Here is a 22,808-nt window from a genome sequence, read left to right on the forward strand (position 1 = left end):
GTGTGTGTGTGTGTGGGAGAGAGAGAGAGAGAGAGAGAGAGAGAGAGAGAGAGAGAGAGAGAGAGGGGGACCATTTTACCAAGATTTGTTTTTGCAAAAGGTCAGATACTGAATTTTGAAGCGAGATAATATTTGAGTTCAAAATTTGTGCTTAGCAGTTTTCATTAGTAGCATATCTTAAATTTTATACTGATTATAGGTTATAAATATGATTTGATTTTTGAAAATTAGATTTAAAAACAATTTTTCTCATTAAGTCCAGAGCAATCTAAATAATGCATTGGGCTCAAGTACACATACATGCAACCACAGTAATCACCTTATAGTTGGAGTATAGGGCTAGAACTAAGGTGGCGTGAGTCTTAATTCCTATTTTGTTGTTAAGTTGGGGTGTAACCCTGGGCAAATTCACTTCTTTATCTTGGAGTGGGTGTTCAATAAGATTCTTTTAAATTCAGTAACAGAGCAAAATTTGGCTCAAGTAAGAGACAGTAAAATAAAATTAATGGTGATATCTCTAGAGAAGAGAGAAAAAATGAGAATAAACGAGATAAGCTAAAATACCCTATCTTTCTCAGCCCACATTCCGTTCATCTAACATGGTCTGGTGAGGTTAATAAAGCCAGAATTAGCTCTTTCTCTCCACATTGGGGCAATAATCCATTAATCAGCTATTGTAAAACTTGTTCAGACTGATAGGTACTCTTATGACTTTTTATCAGTAAGAAATATGACTGGATTATATATATGAAATATAAAACCATACCCAGGAACATGTAAGAATCTTGACCTTTAAAGCTACACCACTGAGTGAGCATCATTGGGCGTTATTATGGTTGGCATTGGTTGGCATTTAAAATCTTAACATTGAGGGCTTCCCTGGTGGCGCAGTAGTTGGGAGTCTGCCTGCTGATGCAGGGGACGCGGGTTCGTGCCCCAGTCTGGGAAGATCCCACATGCCGCGGAGCGGCTGGGCCCATGAGCCGTGGCCGCAGAGCCTGCGCGTCTGGAGCCTGTGCTCTGCAACTGGAGAGGCCACAGCAGTGAGAGGCCCGTGTATCACCAAAAAAAAAAAAAAAAAAAAATTTAAAATTGAGGAAATTTTTTTTCCATTTCATCCATTTTGTTTTCTTTGAATGGGGAAAAGTTGCTCTTAGTTTATTTTAGCAGTACAACATCTGAGCCAAACTTTTAGTACTCCAGTTTTGAGAAGAAACATATTTTGGGAAACCTCTCTGTGAGGTGATATATTTTAACCTACACTTTCTAAATTTGGATAATTCAGGAACTAATAAAAAGATTGCTCATTTAAGGTAATGTATGCTTTTGAAATACTGGTTTACAATCCATAATCAAAGAGTGATGATGATCAAATATTTTATTTTCATTATTTTAGTATAAGCCTCCAGCACTTAAAAAGTCCAATTCTCCTGGAGCCACCTCATCAGGATCTTCACGATTACCACAGCCAAGTGGCACTAGCAAAACTGTTGTAGGTAATGAGATCCATGAAATAACTTGATTTTTTTTTTTTCTTTTAACAGTGTTGGTACAAAAGGAAATGAATATAGTATTCTGTTCTGGATTATTCAAAATAGATTTATAATTAGGATGAGATGTGGAGGATAAGTAATTATTTTGGTTTAAAAATAAAGTAACTTTCAGTAGCTTCTACATTAGATATTTTATAGTCCTTTTTTTTTTTTTAGCTATATGTCTACCCTCCGTGTTGTAGTGATATATCATCTCTTGAGAATAGTCAACCAAGTTCTTTTCTTGATTCTTTGACCACAGTATTTTTCCCCTCATTTCTACCTTTTCCTCTCTGAACTTGACAGTTATCCTTAATAGACAAATATTTAATGATTTGAAGAAAATATTGATTACTGAAGTGTATCTTTATTTGTATATAAATTGTAAGAAAGAAATACAGAAATTATAAATGAAGGATGTGTATGTTGTTCCCTGGAAATTTTATTCAATTTTTTTTTTCTTATTTGATAACTCATTTTGTTCTTTTGCCACAAAGATTTATTGCCACTAAAGCACCGTTTTCCTTGTCAGATGCTCTGTTTTATGTGATTTTTGTTTTTCAGACTGTCGTTAAAACTAATACCTCTTTTATTATAAGGTGTTCCTTCAGGTAAAGTGTCTTCAGTTAGCAGCTCTTTGGGAAGCAAACTTCAGACCTTGTCTCCCTCCCATAAAGGGATAGCAGTCCCTCATGTAGGGTAAGTCTACATTGAATTTAATTTATTAGTGATACATACATATATATATACACACACGAAACTAAGGTTTTATTTTGTTTAGGTAATTGGCTTTTTCATTAATCTTAATTTCTAAGTTTGTCTTTTAACATATTGCTCATCAGGAGCTGACACACTGCTATTGAGAATCTAAATTAGTATAACCAGTTAGGAAGAAAATCTGCTGGCATTTATTAGGAGTCTTAAAAACATTCATATCTTCGATTGAATAAATTTATTTCTGGGAATCTAGTCTAAGGAAATCACTTAAAATATGGTAGATTTTTATAATCATTATTTTTTAAGCACGTATCAGGCACTGTGCTAGACATTTTACATTATTTTTATTAAAACTACCCACTGCCATAGGATGAGAGGATCAGAGAAGCAGAGTGATTCGCTCAAAGCTACACAGCTGTTAAGAGTTGGAAGCAGGATACAAATTGGAGTCTCTTTGGCAGTAAACATTGGTCTCTTTTCATGTTTTTACTATAAAGTAAAAAAAATAAAATCACCTAAATGTCTAGCTTTGTTTGAATAGTAAATTGTGACAATCTACAAAAGGATATTATACAATCATAAAATATATATAAATTTTAAAAAGATGATCCTGCTATTATAGGAGAAGTATGTGGGATACAAACTCCATGTATACTTTGATAGAAGCTATAAAAATTTAATAATTTTAAAATACTTTTTGTCTTTCTATGGTTTTATATACATGGCTTTTAATAAAGTAGCATAATTAAGCTTTCAACAATTATTTTAATCTGGGAAAATTTGTTGATAACACTAGAGTTTTTAATAGAAGTCTTTCTATTCCAGTAGAAACTCACTTTCCATTTTGATAAACTAGAAAATTAAGGCATTGCCATATGATTATTAGAATGTGGCCTTATTCTTTATCTTTACACATACTGATAAAGTTGATTTAGGAAACATAGCATACCTTATTTTCAGATCTAGTTTTTCTCTTTGGTTTTTATGTAGGGAATATATATGATGGTATCTATCCATAGAGACTAACTTCCTTTTGTTTCCTAATTTGGACTACATAGAAAGTGTAAGACCTTAAAAAGAGTTTAATGTAATTATTGTAGAAAAAGAACGAGATCTGATTAGTTAAATGTCTTTCCTCTTTGCTGTGCTTCCAAAACGAAGAGATAGGCTATCCTTAAGAAAGAGACAGGTTATCAGTAGAACAGGTGGTTGAAAAGTTAAAAAGTTCTCATCTTCCAGTGCTAAAAAAAAACATCGATTTTTTTTGTTGTTTTGCTTCTCTGCTGAGTTGGCCCACTAGATATTTAACTGAAGTATAGACATAGCAATATGTTTTAACTTTACAAACAGTAGTTTCATTTAGTTGATTATGAATTAAAGGCTGGTAGTTTTTTAGTACCTTTCCTATCATACTGGTAGTTTTATCAGTTGACACTATTAAGTTGTACTGACACTGTTTTTAAAAGAGGACATGTGAAGCTGGCTGGTAAGATGAAAAGTGTTACTGACTTTGGATTAGAAAGCTAGGCTTCTAGATCCTACTTTGCCCCTAAATACCTATATAACTTTGTGCATATCTCTTCTCTGTCTCGCTCTGACAACTTTCTGTGACTGCTTACACCTTGACAGATGATCTAAGAAAATCTGACCAACGTTTATTTATCTTTAGGAGAAAATTTTTTACTAACTAGCAAAGGCTTTAGGCACAAGAATTTTATAAGTTATGCACTGCTACAGTGCTATAAAGATTTAACATTTTTGGTGGTCCCATATTATATTAAACTGTCAAACGTTTAAATCCCAATTTTATATATGATCCTTATGTGTTAAAGACGTTGTTTCCAACTACTGGAAGGAGAGTGGTGATGTGTGCTTCTGATCAATATATTACTGTATTAACTGGAACATTACTGTATTACTATATTGAATAGAATCCTTCATGACTATTTAGTGGCACAGCTGGTTATGTTTTTTAGATTACTGAGGTAATGATTTGTCTCTTGCCCTTACTAGATTATAAGCTCTGTGATAGCAAAGCCCTGTGTCTGCTTTGCTTACAGATATAACTACAAAATGTAAATAGTATAATGCTTGGCATATAGGCACACAAATTTTTGGTGAATATATGAAAAAAATAGTGAATCAGTAAATTCCTCATTTGTCAATTTTTTGACCCATCACAGAATCATGGTCTGGTAGTGGTAAGAAAATTACTAGAGGTTTATATGATAATAATCATTTTTATTGACACAGATAATTCAGGATTGAGTAAAGATAGAATTAAGACATCTGACTAGCTGTGATGTTCAAGCAGTTGAGCACCCTTCTGAGATTAGTAAAATGAGTCGTTTTAGTGGCTTGATTATTTAGAGCCTGGTATATATAATCTTTATTGTGGTCAGCTTTAATCATACATATCAGTAGTCTGTAATGTTTAGCATATATTGGAGTAATACCACAGAAAAAATTATCTTTTTACTTGGAAAAATTCTCATGTTTGATAATTCTAGACAACCTGTGGGTTGACTGATTTAAACAGAATTTTTATTTAAGCAAAACATACCCCTGATAGAAAATTTTTTTCTTAGCTAAAAGATGATTTTCTTTACTCCTAGAGATTTTAGATGTATGATGAAACACAGAGCTTTTAAATAAATATTGCCATGCTTGAATTGTATCAGATTTTACATAGTCATGCCTTGAGAATTGTGTTTTGTTAATGGCTAATTACTAGCTTAAATGAATACTTCAGCTGATAATTTTCAATAGCTAAAGTATCAGATTTCAGATATTTACTTCTGTTCAGTTACTCTGAAAAATAGGAGTTTACTTTGAGATATAATGTAATAGATGTGGTAAAACTAGAGAAACAGAATGCATGTAATGAGCACTTTTTAATAAAAAAAAAAGAAATTAGTTTCTCATACTTTATATTAACAAAAGTGAGAAATAAATGTCTAGTTTTTTTGTTTGTTTGTTTTTTGTGGTACGCGGGCCTCTCACTGTTGTGGCCTCTCCCGTTGCGGAGCACAGGCTCAGCGGCCATGGCTCACGGGCCTAGCGGCTCCGCGGCATGTGGGATCTTCCCAGACCAGGGCACGAACCCGTGTCCCCTGCATCGGCAGGCGGACTCTCAACCACTGCGCCACGAGGGAAGCCCAAATGTCTAGTTTTTAAGTATATTTTTGTATGAGTGGAAGCAGGCTTTTCTTATAAGCCAATCTTTTGATGTGTGTGGTTTATGTGGACCATTATTTAGATTTTTCTGAATTTCTCTGTCTTTTATTATTGATCTAGAAATGCCACAACCTAGAATTTCAGAGTTTGGCTTCTTTTGTGGATAACAATGATTTAGGCTGTTGGACTAGGGAAGCTCACTTTGCCATGGAATTGAGATACTACATTATCTGTATAGGATTGATGAGTTTAGGATTAAAATTAATTTGTCATTAATTTTATGACAGTTTTCAAAACTTTGCGTGCCTCAAAGTATCAGAGCTATAGATGTCTACAAAGATACAAAATACCACTTGATAAATTTTTTTCCCCAAATTATTTCAGACATTATTTTTTTAATTTTATCTCTTCTGCTTTGTTACAGTCATATAGGACTGAGTGGCTTATTTTCTAAGGGTTCATTCTAATGGTATCAACAATAAACAAGGACCTTCCCTAGGTTAAAGTTTGTCTCAGATTAGAAATAGATTGATACTGTTGCCAAATATTTTTTAAAATGCTCATTCAGCTATGAGTATTTGGAAAGCCTGCCAAAGTATTGTTCCTTTCTAGATATACTAATGATATCATAGCAGTTACATGCAGCTAGAGATAGTCCTTTTAAAAAGTCTAGGTCAAATTGAAGAGTTTATCATCTATAGAAATGTATTAGCTTGACAAAAAGTTGTGTTTTTGTCTAGGAATACAGGATAATCTAGTGATATTTATCATAACTCTTTATAGTAAAATTTTAAAGATCATCATTGAAATCTGCCTTTCATTTAGATTTTCAAAATCTTAAAATACTGGCATGCTTTCAGGTATGGAATTTTGATATTTTAGAACAGGTGATCTTTTTGTACTTGTTTTTTATTTTTATTTTTTTGCGGTACGCGGGCCTCTCACTGTTGTGGCCTCTCCCGTTGCGGAGCAAAGGCTCCAGACGCGCAGGCTCAGTGGCCATGGCTCACGGGCCTAGCGGCTCCGCGGCATGTGGGATCTTCCCGGACCGGGTCACGAACCGTCTCCCCTGCATCGGCAGGCGGACTCTCAACCACTACTCCACCAGGGAAGCCCCCAACAATTGTTTTTATTGGAACATTGCCACACCTAATTGTTTATATATTGTCTGTGGCTGCATTCGTGCTACAGTGACAAAGTTGAGTGTGACAGAGATGGTGTGGCTCACAGAGCCTAAAATATTTACTGTCTGGCTTTTTACAGGAAAAGTTTGCCACTCCCTTTTTTTCTGAATGAGTGAGTTATCATAGGAATTAGATATTTATAATTTGAAGGTATGGGTTTTAAGGATTCTTCATTTATTCCCAAGGATGGAACTGTTTTTAAGTCATGTGGAATATCTAGGAAGTTAGGCCAAAGATTAGTGTTCCCGTGAACCAAAGGGTTTTTTTTAAAAAAAAACTTTTATTAATCCATTCAAACACATTTCTGTGGTTGAATTGAAAGAACAATAAGGGATTAAAAATACTTTCATGTTGATTCTGACCAAATCTAGGTGCCAATATCAGGACATATCCTTGAATTTCGTATGGGATTCTATGTTATGTGTAGAATTGCTTATTCTGCACCAAATTTACCCTATGTAGGTGTGCTTGCTTGGCTTCAAAATACCTTCCTTTTTTTTTCCTTAGCAGTAGAAAGACTTCTTTTACTGCTGAATGGATTTGTTTATTCCTGCCTTAATTTCTTTCAGACCTTGGGTGTATCACTGTCATTACTGAGTTGGACCCTTTAAAAGAAAAATAGCATAGAGGCACTCTAAAAACATTGATATTGATAGTCCATAATTATTACTATCAAATTGAAATTTCTCAAACTTTGTAAATAATGTAAAAATACATTATAAAGTAGATTTCTCATTGTACTTTTTCAAAATTTATTAACACAGTAACCCCCGATGTAGATAGATGTATAAGTTCAATATTAAAATCAACAAAGGTGATTTTTTTTTCATAACTTGAAACATCTAAGGCCCCTGAGGGCAGGCCAAACATGTAATAGAGAACTCCTGGTTCCTTTACTTGTTTTATTCACTTCCTTAAGTCAGTTACTGATGGTGTGCAAGACCAAGAAAGACATAGAAAAGGAAGGAACTTTGACCAAAGAGCAATCAGTTGGGTTTAAAACTTTAAATTGCTTTTGAAAATATGTCACTACTTTTGCAAAGATTTCAGTTCTTTTCAAATATCCCTTTATCTTGTTCCTGCTTTGACTTATCTTTAGTGCTACTGAAGGTATAGGGACAGAAAAGAAGGGGTTTAATAGAAAAGGAGACATGAGCAAAGAAGTGTTCTTGTTCACTAAAATAAATATGAAGATGGTAAATGGTCTGGATCCGAGTCAGTTTAGGGAACCATTTAAGAATTTGAAAGGTCTTTCATAAACTGATAATTTTACCTTTTAAATTTTCTATTGAAGTATAGTTGATGTACAATATTATATGTTTCAGGTGTACAACATAGTGATTCACAGTTTTTAAGGTTATAATCCATTTATAGTTCTTATAAAATATTGGCTATATTCCTTGTGTTGTTCAGTATATCCTTGTAGCCAGTTTATTTTATACATGGTAGTTGGAACCTCTTAGTCTCTTGCCCCAAACTCTCCCTCCCTCCTTCCGTCTCCGCACTGGTAACCACTAGCTTGTTCTCTATATCTGTGAGTCTGTTTCTTTTATGTTATATTCACTATTTTATTTTATTTTTTAGATTCCACATATAAGTGATACCATACAGTATTTGTCTTTCTCTCTCTGACTTATGTTCACTTAGCATAATAATACCCTCCAAGTCCATCCATATTGTTGCAAATGGCAAAATTTCATTTCTTTTTAAGGCTGTATAGTATTCCGGTGTGTGTGTGTGTGTGTGTGTGTGTGTGTGTGTGTGTGTGTGTGTGTGTGTGTGTGTATTCATTACATATGTGTGTGTGTGTGTGTATGTGCATATATATGTATATATCACATCTTCTTTATCCATTCATCTCTTGATGGACACTTAGGTTGCTTCCATATCTTGGCAATTGTAAGTAATGGCACTATGAACATTGGGTGCATGTATCCTTTTGAAGTAGTGTTTTTTTGGATCTGTACCCAGGAGTGGAATTACTGGGCCATATGGTAGTTCTATTTTTAGTTTTTTGAGAAACCTCCTTACCGTTTTCCACAATAGCTGCACCAGTTGACATTTTCACCAATAGTATACAAGGGCTCCCTTTTCTCCACATCTTCACCAATGTTTGTTGTTTGCGGTCGTTTTGATGGTAGCCTTTCTGACAGGTGTAAGTTTTGATAGTTCATTGTGGTTTTGATTTGCATTTCTCTGATGATTAACAATGATGAGCATCTTTTCATGTGCCTGTTGGCCATCTGTAGGTGTCTTTGGAAAAATGTCTATTCAGGTCTTTTGTTTGTTTTTTTTAATGTTGAGTTGTATGAGCTGTTTATATTTTGGATATTAACCCCTTAAGGGTCATATTACTTGCAAATATTTTCTGCCATTCAGTTGGTTGTCTTTTTGTTTTGTTAATGGTTTCTTTTGCTGTGCAAAAGCCTTTAAGTTTAATTAGGTCCCAGGATAATTTTAAAATGTATTTAATTACCCCAACATTGACTATTATTTCACGGTATTTAAAATATATATGTAAGCAAAATTTATATGTAAAAACACTTAAATATATAAATTCATTTATATAAAATTATATTTATTAAAAATTATAGAAAGTACATTATGTATAGATTTATGTATTATATAATCTTGATTACATTATGAAATTTTTAAATTTTATTTTTGTACGGTTAGACCTTGATAATAACATAACAGTAGCAGATTTTACTGGAACATAAGTTCAAGTGATTTGAGCTTAATACAACATATGCTAACATTTAGCCTAAGTAACATTTGAACACACACATACATATACATAGGTAGATATATCAATTGAGTTGAATTTCATAACACAGGTATGTGGTACGGTAAAATCATCATTGGAACTGCCTTTTAATTACGTTTTTAAAATCTGAAAAATACTAGCAGTTTTTGCATATATGGAAAATATGTAATATTCCCACTAGATAATTACCTTTAGATTTTTATTAGATTTTACTCATCTCCTTTGTTTTATCGTACATAAGATTTTAATAGCTCTTATCATGTTAGAGGAATCCGTTTTTAAAATGTTTCTAAATTTTTAAATTTTAATTGCAATAACTTTTTTCTGAGATAGAAAGTAAGATCTTTTATTTCTTTTTCCAAATCCACAGATGCCTTTTGTGAGATAAACACTGTTTGGAACAATAATGTTTTGATTGTTATTAAGTAATTTAAAGAGAAATCTGATTTCTTAATTAAAATTCGAAATAGGTGAATTTTCCAGTAATCTCTCACAAATAAAGCCCATAAAATTAATATTCTGAGACATGAGTCTCAGAATTAATGTTCTGAGACTAATGTCTTGGAAATTTCAGGAAATTTGATATATATACATATATTTAATGGAGGCATCTAAAAAATCCTTTAAAATGTTTTTGGGAGTATGATGTAAACACCTAATTTAAGTATCACCACCAGCAAAATATTAATATCACCTTTTACATCAAAATGCCTTCTATGTATAGGATACTGAAGGAACAGAAAGTGGATAAAATGTGTCCTTCCTTAGAGACCCTTATTATCTAGAGGAATGAACAAATTCTTTTTAGACACTAAACTCCTTAGTAAGAACAAAGCATCAGGTCTGTCTTATTTGCCACAATATCCCCAGAATTTAGCACAGTGCCTGATACATAGTAGGTGCTCAGGGTTTAAATGAGTGTAAAAAAAAAAAATCCCTTTAAAAAAACTATACTTTTTTTTTTTTTTTTTTTTTTTGCGGTACACGGGCCTCTCACTGTTGTGGCCTCTCCCGTTGCGGAGCACAGGCTCCAGACGTGCAGGCCCAGCGGCCATGGCTCACGGGCCTAGCCACTCCGCGGCATGAGGGATCTTCCTGGACCGGGGCACGAACCCGTGTGCCCTGCATCGGCAGGCGGACTCTCAACCACTGCGCCACCAGGGAAGCCCGATACTTTTTAAGTTATCAAGCAGTGATGTGTCATTCAGTAGTCATTTAAGACAGTTCTAGTTTCCTAATTTAATTTTCCCTGCTCCCTACTATGAATGGATATTGGTTGGTGATAATATAATTTGGTTGTTGTAAAACAATGAGTTCTTTGCAAACCTGTAGTTTTTCTGTTATTCACTAGCTGGAAATCCTTTATACTTCTGGTTAAAAAAAAAATTAGTAAGCTTCAGATGGCATGGCCACTTAACATTTTTACATGTGATTTTTAGAATTGCCATCCCCATTTTCATAGGATCATGTTTTACATTTCTCTGGATAAATTTTAGAAATAGTCATTCTTTGTTAGAAAGTCAGATAGGGATAAAGATAAAAATACATTATTTGATTCATTATTTTATATTTGGAATTTTTAAAGGTAGTGGAAATCATAAAATAAAATAATAAAGAAGAAAACAGAGAAAGGTTCTATGATTCAAGGAAGGGGAAAATTATATTATTTGTGAGCTCCACAAGAACAAACGTCAAATCTGTCTTTATTTACCAGACTAACAACTTTCAGTTCATCTCTGGCTTCACGAATTTTCTTTGAAACAAATCCTTCTAAAGTTTTTTTTATTGATTCCATTGCCCTGCTGTGTATAAGTGTGGGATTTGTTAGGATATTTATCAAAACTGGCAGGGTGGCCTGCATGGTCAGAATATTCATATCTAATAATGGACATTGTATGAACTATCTGAGGATTCTTTTTTGACGTTAGTCCTTACCCTGGCAGATAATTAAGAGCTTGGGGGTTGGATTACTGATGAACCAGAATAATGTCTTAAAAAAATTTTTTTTTAATATAAAGAAACAAACAGTAGCATTCTCCTTATGGGTACACCTTTATATATTTTAATAGTAAGATGGACAAGTTAGGCCCTCCACTTCGAACTGGAAGACATGTGCAAAGGTTGCATGACAGTGATACAAAATCAGACAGTGCCATCAAAAGACATGAGTTATTACCCATTTACAAGTAAGTATTTGTAACTCAGTTTGATTAATCTTTTTCAGATGTTTCCTTAAAGGCTTTATATAATGGAATACTGTAAATTTGTACATTCCTATACTTAAATTTTTTTTATTTTAATCATTTTTAAGCCAAGAAGTACTAAATACTCTTCTAGGATTTATCACACTTTGATTTTTGATGAACATTTCTATTGTCCTAAATCTGTTTTTAGAGCTTTCATTTTATTCCATTAAATTTTAATTTTTAGAGGGTTGAAATAGGAGTCACCTTCAATAATTGTTATTTTTATGAAGCTCTTTTTTAGGAGTAACATTTTTTAAAGAAGAATACGGGGAATATTACATCATATATAGCACTGTTAGATTATCTTTTAGTTAAGCAGATGATAAATTATTATAAAAAAGCTGGAGAAAAAAGAAAGAAAACATTCAATCCAGGATCCTCAGTCTTTTTGTTAGATGGTTACAAATTCCACATAAAACAGGGAAATGGTTATGACACTGCCAAGCATACTCCCCTCTGTGTACTGGCCTAGCAGACTGAGTGAGGCAAGAGTGGCAGTGGCAGTCTTGGAGCTCTCCTGCACAGGCCTTCAAGGTTTACTAATTTGGGCCCCCAAACCAAGTCTAGCCCTCTCAACTTAAAATGATGAACTTAGGGTCTCATAAGTTAAACTACTTATTAACATTGAAAAATATGTTGTTAAATAGAGTTTGCTTAGTTAAATTTTAAACCAAGGCCCGCTACAACATTCTCTTAACACTAGATTATAATAAATTTAACTAGATATACAATAAAACAAAGATGGGAAAAGTCTTTGATGCATTAGCAGCCGTCATGTGTTATTTTTAAGTAGTTAGTGATAAATCCTAGAAGGAAAAATTTGTGCCCTGAGCCTTTTTCTTTGTACTCCAGCTCTCTGTACCCTCTGAAGCAGATCTCAAAGAGACAGTGATTAGCAGTGAGGTAGATTAAATGCAGTTCCAAAATTAAGCCTTCTTTGTTATTGCTTGAACTACAGCAGGCAGCAGGCAGACTATAGATACATAATATGGGTAGCACTTTTCAGACTCTGGCCAGGAAGAAAAATGTGTTGACCATGTGAGACTGGGGCAACGTGTTTTAAGTACTGCTCAAAATGGTTCTAGTTCTCCAGTCTCTTAAGAATGGTTTTCAACATTCCGATTCTACTTCATAGGTGTTACTAAAAGTACACGATTGGCATTGAATAATGGCAGCTGTAGTTGATAACCTTATATTTTTCTTTAATTTTTAAAATTTTCTAATTATTTGAATAACTATTGATAATGAAGTTGTGTGTGTATGCATGGGTTTGTTTGCATTATCTATATATCTCATATACATATTATATGAAGGTGATAGGATTTCTAACAAGACTTTATTCTAGAGCCCCCCCAAAAAAGAAATGTGTCCTTCCTGATTCTCTTATAACTCTTATTACTTGGAGGAATTGCCATCCTTTGGCAATGAATTTTCAGAGATTGAGTTCCTAAAAAGGCATGTGATAGTTCTACAACATCCCTAGAGAGGCTGTATAAAAGTAGAGTAGAATACACCTCATGGATGGGCTTGCATATTGAATATAAGATTTGTAATAAGACCCACCTAAATTCAAGTTCAAACACTCTGGCCGTGTAATAGCTTTGCACTTCACTTAATCTCTGAATATGAGTTTCTTCAACTTTAAAATGGGAATAATATCTTCTGAGATTTTTGTGAAGATTAAAGAAGCAAAGTATGTATAGTACCTGCTATCATATTTGGCATGTAATGGGCATTTGAAAAATAGTAGATGTTGTTATTTCCTGCATGTATTTTGGAGATAGCCCTTTAAAATTTTGGGAGGCTCTCTCCAACTGTGCTGTATAAGTAGAAAAGGAAGAATTTCAGCCAGTTTGAGAACTTCCAATATAAAGGCATTTTTTAAAGTATCCTACTTGATCATATAACACAACATTGCTTATCTCTGAAATGAAAAGATTTGACTAAATTTCTAAAGAGTGGGAGGGAATTAACACTGTATTGAACATCTTACCCCTGGTTCTGCAACATACTGACTGTGTCTGTCACCTTGGGTAAATTACTCTTTGCCTCAGTTGCCTCCTTTGTAAAATGGAATTATTAATCCTTCTGACTCATAGGATTATTTTGAAGATTAAGTGAGTTTTATATGAAGGCAATTAGAAAAGTAGCTATACCAAACGTAGTAAGCACTGTTATATAAATGTTAATTTGTAGTGGCAATAGCCATAGTAGTAATAGTAGTATTACCACCATCAACTATGCTAAATGTTTATAAAAATTACAATTTATATATCTAACTTTCTGTAAGATAAGCGATGATGGTCATATTTTATAAATGAGGGAACTTGGACTCAGAGAGGTTGCCACTACCAGAGAGTTGTTCAGAAACAGTTGGAATTTGAATCCAGATTCATCTGAATTCCAAAGCTTATACTTTTACCATTATTACCTCATATAGTTTACAAGCTTTCTTTGATTCTGACAGTTTCAGAAAGGGAATTCAGTTATGATCCAACCACAACTTCTTCTTTACTGGTAACAGGTAGCCCAGGCTGTATAGTTGGTGAAATTAAATCTTTATATTAACCCACTTATTTTAGTTGCTCTTTCCAACAACAGACTTTAATAAATAGAATATTATCCTTTTAAAATGGTTAGCTGATTTTTTTAACCACACCTCATACGCTTTTAACATTATTATTTAACAGTTATTCATAGGCGCTTAACGAAACACATCTCTATTTTGAGGGAACTGTAGATTTCAACTTTTAAAAATTTGAAACCTTTTAGAATGATTAACTTATAAATTTCATCTAAAGAATATATACATATGTCAAATGATTTTATGTACCATCAAGATAATGTTAGTAAATGCAGAATGCTTTGGTTTATCCTTAGTATTAAGGATTTCAGTTTTGAAATAATCATTTGGATTTTAATCTTTTGAATTTACCTCTCTACAGCTTCTAATTATTATTATTTTATATTGGAGTATAATTGCTTTACAATGTTGTGTTAGTTTCTGCTGTACAATGAAGTGAATCAGCTATATGTACACCTATATCCCCTCCCTCTTGGACCTCCCTCCTACCACCCCCTCCAGCCTCCCCCATCTAGGTCATCACAGAGCACCGAGCTGAACTCCCTGTGCAGCAGGTTCCCACTAGCTCTCTGTTTTACACATGGTAGTATATTTATGTCAAACCTAATCTCCCAGTTCGTCCCACCCTCCCCTGCCCCCTGTGTCCACATGTCCATTCTCTACGTCTGCGTCTCCATTCCTGCCCTACGTATAAGTTCATCTGTACCATTTTTCTGGATTCTACATGTATGTGTTAATGTACAGTATTTCTCTTTCTGGCTTACTTCACTCTGTATGACAGACTCTAGGCTCATCCACATCCTTCACATGACCCAATTACATTCCTTTTTATGGTTGAGTAATATTCCATTGTATATATGTACCTAATTATTTTTCTAATCATGTAAATAAGCAATTCGAGAAAGAAATGCTTACTATTCAGTAGGTTTTTCATTATGCCATCTCTTTCTCTCTTCTAGAGCTAACATCAAACCTCGAAATTCCACACCACCTAGTTTGGCTAGAAATCCTGCCTCAAGTATGCTTGCAAGCAAAAGAAAAACATATACTGAGAGCTACATGGCCAGGTATGTTTAGCGCTGATATTCTAATAACTAAAATAAAAATGAGTTTATGCTGCTTTTCAAGGACCATATACAAAAATTTCTATCAGGCTATTTATAGAAAATTAATTTTTCCTTTGCTATATGATTTAATTTGGCTTTTATGTTATACACTAAAGAAATAGTTTGCGCATAAATAATGTTTGCTTATACCTTATAATCTTTATGGTAAATACTCAAGGATGTTTGTTCATTTACAGTGGATGCATTTGTTTTTTATGTCTTAATTTTAACTGCAACATGCTTATTTTTACCTCTAGAAATTGAATTGACCCTTTACACCACTGCTATTATAATTTTCAGCAGCGTTTTAATACATTTAAATTCCCCTGCTGAGATTGTGATTATCTATGTACTTCCCTTTCTGATCTGTCACAGTATTTGTACAGCTTCGACATTCACTCTGTTTTTAAGCATATAATGAAATCATTTCAGTTATATTTATTTTTTTATATGTGTCCCAATTTATTCCAGAAAGTTTTAAGGAAAGGTACAGAAGGCCATGATGTATAGTGAGATACAGCATTTTTTTTTAAATGAAGGAAGAATAGGAAAAGGAAAGATGAGAAATGGAAAAAGGAATGGGGTTAGTCCACAAAATGTGTGTCACGAGACCCTGGAGATGGACTAGCCCTGGGCCACAAAGTGGAGTTTGAACTTTGTTTTAGGAGCCAAAGTACAGGAGAGGATAGGAGTAGTTACATGATTCATGATGTCTAAAACAGAAAAATAAATCACTTTCTCTGTGAAAGTACAACTAGTTCTGAGGCTTCAAAAATTCTCCTTTGATTTCTCATAAGGAGACACTGGATAACTTAATTGTTAACTTCTTAATTAACATCCCTACTGAATCCATACTAAATATGGCAGTGGATTTCATAGGGTGTTTTTTTTAAGATGCCCTCAATGCAGGCCTATAATGTGACATCCTATGATTCACCAAAACCAGTTGTGATGTGGGTGTGTTATGTGTAACTGTATATATTGTCTGCTTTTGTTGTAAGTATGTAACATGTACATAGTCATTATTCAGATTTAATCCGGGGATAGATTTTCAAGTATCTAAGATGCTAGCTCTCCATTCTGGTTGCCCATTAAAAAGAAGCATCTGTGGAGCTTTCTGAAAATGAACACGTCAGGGTCCCTCCCTGAGATTTTGGTTTCTTTAATTTGGAGAGTGGGATCTGGGCATCTGTCATTTGGAAAGTTTTAAGAGTGATGCCTATGCATAAGATGAGGACCGTAGAGGGATTGGTGAATTGCTGTCTTTTCAGCTAGATTCTGTAATAAATATTGTTTGTCTCACCTGAGGTTTTAATACATGTTAAATATCAAAGAAGTTAACTTATGTTTCTTAGAGTCCTGGAGTGTGGTTGTACTATGTTGTTGTATATGTGTGGAACCATGTGTTTTGAATCAATGCTGAGTATAAGATTAACATTCTTATAAAATGGAAAACTTAATAAATACATATGATTGAATAAAAAGATCATTTTATCTTTCCAAAGAGGTGGACAAAAGAAGTGTCAACAGGCATGAGTAAAATTCACATTAAAAAATGTTTGGTTTATTCTTTTTTTTTTACTTTTTAGAGCTTTATATGTGATAGGAAGGCTTGAGCCTTACTCACTTGATTTATACTCTGCCCCCATCCCAGACAGAAATAATTATAACCATAACAGATAGAGAATTCTCAGAGATTTACTTTTCTAGCAGTGTGATAGACTACATTTCCAGGACAACCCCTCCCACCCAAAACACCTAGAAATGCTGGATAAAAAAGAAAAAATATCTTTCTGAATGTATAGCTTAGCTCTCAGAAAAGTAACGGGAACTTCTACAGACGAAAATATAAAGGAAGCTAGAGGTCAAATTGTAAATTAACTGTCACACTGCAGCTACATTTGAGGTTTTCAGTGATCTTCACTATGTAGAGACTTGGGTTTTAAGGTCATTGTGGGAGAGAGGAGTTGACTTCTTGGACTTGTACAAAATGGAGTGTTAAAAACAACTTTTCGTTACCCTTCCCACCGTGCCTCTTGCTCTAAGCCAAGACTCTTGAAAGATTCAGTAAGGAGTCTTCTTAGACTCAGCCAGAGATACTTATATGACAGTATATTACATTTGTCACTGGAATTGTTTACAGAAATATAGGATAATAACAGGGCAGTGTCAGGTGTTTCTCTTTCATGGGACCCCTTGCAGTGGTCCTGGAGCTCGTCTTCCTTGGCTGTCTAGCTGACAGCTTAGGTGTGAGAGAATAAGTTCTCATAGGTGGGTGGGTGTAGGGACAGTTTAATGAGAAATCCTTTGTCCCCAAAGGGGACCAGTATCTCATATAACAGTTTCATAGGCATAGCTTCCAGGTTATCCTGAGGGAGATATCCAGTTTCAGTGGACTGCTTATAAACACCGTTGCCTAGAAACACAGCTGGCATTTCACCTATATTGGGTTTTCATTAAACAGAGCTAGGAAGTTATCCCAAGGTCAAATATGTACACAGAAAAGGAGAAAGAGTGTGTTAACCCTTCTCTCACAGTATTCAAAGGGTTATCTCTCAGTGAAAGGATGGACTAGGGAAAAAAAATTTTTTTACCACCCAGGAATAAGAGACTCCAAGGAAACTTGTCTGTCTCAGCCATGGCTCAGAGGGATGTGAGAATTCCCACCAATAATTCATAACTCTAGGCGCACCTTCCCATGAGTTTAAGGTTTGAAAGCACAACATCTGCATATTCTAAGAAATTCTTAACTGAAAAAATAGCTTAGATACTCTTGGTTTAAGAGCTTCCTTGGAGCTTGTAAAAGCAAAAGCAAAAAGAATCATCTCTGGTGTGAAATGCTGTTAACCCAGGCCTCCTGATTCTCACAGGTAAATAAACATGAGCTTGCAATTCTGAATTACAGAACACACATGGAAATTTCACACTGTACAAGGAAACAAGGAATCAGTCATGAAGGCAAAAAAAAAACAAACACATGTGCCCATGACTTATGATACCGAAATCATCATAATTATGACTTGTAAAATAAGTCAGTTTGAAGTATATAAGGAAATAAGACAGGGAATTGAAGTCATTAACAGTGATAATATACTATCAAAAAAAGATTAGAGCATCTTTACAAAAGAACCAAACAACTCAATATAAGGGAAGAAAAACCTCAAAAGATGGTGTTTAAATTGTAGATTAGACTCGGCTGAAGAAGAGAGGAGTGAACTAGAGGAAAGATTCGAAGACATTATCTAGAGTGTAGTCCTAAGAGAGAAGGAAAGCGTGAGAGAGATTAAAAATCATAGGTGGTAAAATAAGGTCTAAGATTTGTTGAGTCAGAGGTCGAAAGAAACTAGAGTGAGTGAGAGGCAACATTTGAATAATTTATACCTGAAAATAATCCAGGATTAATGAAAAGCATGAGTTCTCATAATCAAACAACAGCAATCCCAAGCAGGACAAATAAAATGAAAACAACATGTAGATGAATTGTAATGAAACTTGGGGAGACAGACCATGAGAAGGTCTTAAAAGCAGCCACAGCAGAAAGACGTTACTTAGACAACGTGAGGATCACCCAGCTAGTACAGAGCTCGCTTGCAACACTTGGAGCCAATAGACAATGGAATCGATCCACACGTTCAGGGTGCCGACGGAAAATAACTGTGGACCTTTGATTGTTCACCAGCTGAACCAGTGGTTCTCGAGCTTTAATGTGCATCAGAATCCCCTGGAGCACTAATTTCAACACAGCTCGTTGTCCCCACCTGAGGATTTCAGAGTCAGTGGGTCTGGAGTGGGGCACAGGTTTGCATTTATAGTAAATTCTCACTTGATGCTGATGCTGCCAGATTAAGGACATCACTTTGTGAACCACTGAACTATACTGTCAGTCTAAGAATGAAAATGAAATAAAGCTGTTTTCAGACAAAAAATATTGAGAAAATTTACCAGCTGTAGACCGTGACTAAAAGAACATTCAAAGGGAGTATCTTGGGAAAGAGTAAAGTGTCCAGAAGAGGAGGAATTTTGCAAGGAAGACTGGTGTAGAAATCAGTAACTAAGTAAATCTAAACTAATAGTACATGAAATAATAAAGATAAAACAGAAATTAATGAAATAAAAAGATTATAATGGAGAGCATTAAGGAAAAAACCTGGTGGTCAAATAGGAGCTTCCTCCCAGATGGTGCTCAGCAACTGCAAGAGATCCTGATGAGACCAGTAGATCCGAATCTTGGCTTCTGTATCTTTGTTGGCAGGAGGTAGAGAGGGAGCTTCAGGATTCTGTGTGGTACTTCACCTTTAATTAATTCAAATTCTCATCAGCCTGCTGTCATCAGGTTGAATTTTGTCAGGCCCTTTGTTCTAATTTACTTCGTTGTCACAACATGCTCCAAACTCTTTCATTCTTCATCCCCTCTACTGCAATCCTAACGGCTCTGACCAGTCTCTGCCACCCTGTACCATGTCCTCTTTGCTTTATTGTTTTCTAGCTGACATGCTATATATGTTATTTATGTTGTTTCTTCTCCATAAAACTAAGCTCCCTAGGCACAGGGATTCTTATCTGTTTTGTTACTGCTCTTAACTCTAGGATCAAGAGGAGTACTTTACATAAACTAGCCTCCCAGTAAATATTTTTAAATGAATAAGTGAATGAATAACACATGATGAAGACTCACAAAACGAGAAGGTTGGTTGATTTAAAATGATAAACTTCTCAAGATGGATCAACAAAAAAGGAGAGACGGTACAAATAATATGCAGAATGAAAAGAGGAATGCAACCACAGATGCAGCAGAGATTTAAAATTATAAGAACAACTTTTTGCCAGTAACTTGAAACAGATAAAATGTACAATTTCCTAGAAAAATATAACTTTTGAAAACTTATTTCAAATGAACTAGAAACTATAATCATTAAAGAAATTGGATCAGTAATTAAACTATGCTTGCTTCCTCACTACACGAGTGCACGTACACACACATACGGTGTACACACACACACACACACACACACACACACACAAAATGGGCTCATGATAGTTTTATATAGTAAGTTCTACCAAACTTTTCCAGGGGAGTGAGGTGAAAAACAACATTCTTCAACTTATTTTCAAAGGTTAGTGAAACCGTGATATCCAGACTAATGAGAGAATGCAAGATTATGATCAGGCTTACTTATAAACTTGAAAATACATATAAAAATCTCCAAGAAATTTATCAAACCCAGGCCACAGATGTGAAATTCATGACACTGTAGATTCATCACAGAAAATGATTAATTTAACATTAGAAAGTCTATTAATATAATTTTTCACATCAACAGATGGAAGGGTTAAAAAATATTCGTCAAATAATAATATATGATTTACTACCTATTTTTGATTTTTTTAAAAAAGCTCTTAGAAAATTGGGAATAGAAGGGAATGTCGTTAAATTGACAAGAACGCTAGATTTACTAGAACCCTACATCACTCTTCATATTTAGTGGTGGCATGTAAGAAGCATTTTCTGTAAAAGCAGAAAAAACACAAGAATGTCGGCTATAATTTCTATTTTAATCTAGCTAGTGTAGTAAAAAAAAATAAAATTACAAGACATGGAAATAAGGACACAAAACTGTTATATTTACATATATATATTATGATTATATATAGAATATCCAAAAAAAGACAAATTAATAAATAATAATGAAGTCTTTTAATAAATTTGCTGGTTTTCTTATCATTATATTGAAAGTTATTGCAGTCTGTTTATCGGCAACAAACAGAAAATGCAGTCTTCAGAAACACACACACACACACACACACACACACTCTCTCTCTCTCTCTCCCTCTCTCTTTTTTTCTCTCTCTCTCTCTCTCTCTCACTCACTCAAGGTATTTAGGAATCAATTTAAAAACCAAGCAAGAAGTTTAACTTTGATGGAGAAAATTACAAAACTTCAAAGATGTTCAAACCTAAGTAGAAATATACCTTCTTTATAAAATATAAAATTCAATATTATAAAGCTATCTATTCTCTCCTAAATCAGTGTATAAATTCTGTGCCATTTTCAAACAAAGTTTATGAATCCTGACAAGTTCTTTTCATATGAAAGAACAAAAGCCTAACATTAGCCAGGACAAGTTAAAGAATAATACATGAATGATTTATGAAGCTATAGTAATTAGTGTGATACTGATTCAAGCGTAGACAAATAGAACAATGGATCATGATGGAGTGGTTAGAAAAAGACCCGATGGATTTTGTTTAATCTGAACTAGAAGAATATTAACAATGAGATTAAGCAAGCTTTTAGTTACACTTAATATTATGTTCTGTTTCCCAAGGCTTACAGATTGAAAACTACTGACATGAACTTTGTGTTTCTACTTTCTTTCTGTACCTCCCCAGGCCAGATGGAGACTATGTCTCTTCACTTAATGGTGGAAACGTTAAAGGCATTGAAGGAAACTCAGTGGGACACTTACCAAAATTCTGCCATGAGTGTGGGACTAAATACCCTGTAGAGTGGGCAAAGTTCTGCTGCGAATGTGGCGTTCGAAGAATGGTTCTGTGAACAGAATCCAAACAGGAAAAGAGCTAAGTCCAGAATTTTATGACTGTTGCTGCTTGGACATCTAGAGCACTTCCTCTAGTGATCTTGTGCTAAAATCATTCATAATACTTTTTTCAACAGTTTTTGGAGCATAATCCTTTGGCTGTGTAATGTGTGTGTGTATATATGTGTGTGTACATATACTGTATATAATAAATACCTGACAACCTGAACTGTGCCATACAAGGAGATGTTCACTTATCAGTCAGAAAATTTCAAGTGGAATCATTAACTTAGGTATTACTTTTCTGTTGTTCTTAAAGCACATTAAGCATACCTCCACCAACTCTCAAACACTAGTGCTTAGCCCTTTAAGTTTTAGGATGATCATTACTTTGAGCAGAAAATCAGAATAAACATTTTTATTATTGGTGCCTATTTTCAGATAGTATCATTTAGGATGGGATGCTTGGAATTTTGGAACTGAAGAGAACATTTTTAGTTACACTTAGTTATGTGAGGTCATTTTTCTGTAGAGCTCTTTAATTATTAATTTTATAAATATTTTTTAGAAGGAGAGGGGGAAAAACCCCCTATGGTCTCTGTTGCCCTTTACTCGGTGTATTATTGATTATATAATTTAGAGATCTTTGCTCAATTCTTTAAAATGCAATTATGCAATTTTTTTTTCGGAGATACAAGGCTGAAAATACAGATGTATCTTATTCTAGTTATAGCTGAATGATTTTTTAACTCTGTGTATTAGTTGAACATATATTCTTTCTACTGCTAATTGTCTTCAAATTTCACTTTTTTCCTTTCATTTCCATAAACTCATGTCTGAACAGTAATTTTAATTTGCTACTTCATTTTTGCAAAGTTTGCATATTATTTAATAGATGCAAAAAACTCCTTGCAAAATCTTGCATTTATATCTATGTACTTGATTTAGAAGAAAT

At 34.2% G+C, this 22,808-nt stretch overlaps 1 protein-coding gene across 1 annotated transcript in view; it reads left to right on the plus strand.

Moving 5' to 3' along the window:
• The window catches only part of ZC2HC1A (zinc finger C2HC-type containing 1A), a 57,889-nt gene extending 35,465 nt beyond the window's left edge, over nucleotides 1–22,424 (plus strand). Inside the window, exons 6-9 of the mRNA XM_024751631.1 lie at nucleotides 1,397–1,496; nucleotides 2,132–2,231; nucleotides 15,167–15,274; nucleotides 21,705–22,424. Of these exons, the coding sequence (XP_024607399.1) occupies nucleotides 1,397–1,496; nucleotides 2,132–2,231; nucleotides 15,167–15,274; nucleotides 21,705–21,870 (474 nt within the window). The 3' untranslated portion in view covers nucleotides 21,871–22,424. The remainder of the gene's footprint in view (nucleotides 1–1,396; nucleotides 1,497–2,131; nucleotides 2,232–15,166; nucleotides 15,275–21,704) is intronic.
• The last annotated feature ends 384 nt before the right edge of the window (nucleotides 22,425–22,808 follow it).

The sequence above is a fragment of the Neophocaena asiaeorientalis genome, unplaced genomic scaffold (assembly GCF_003031525.2).
Source record: "Neophocaena asiaeorientalis asiaeorientalis breed wild unplaced genomic scaffold, Neophocaena_asiaeorientalis_V1.1 scaffold596, whole genome shotgun sequence".
In the NCBI taxonomy this organism is placed as follows: Eukaryota; Metazoa; Chordata; class Mammalia; order Artiodactyla; family Phocoenidae; genus Neophocaena; species Neophocaena asiaeorientalis.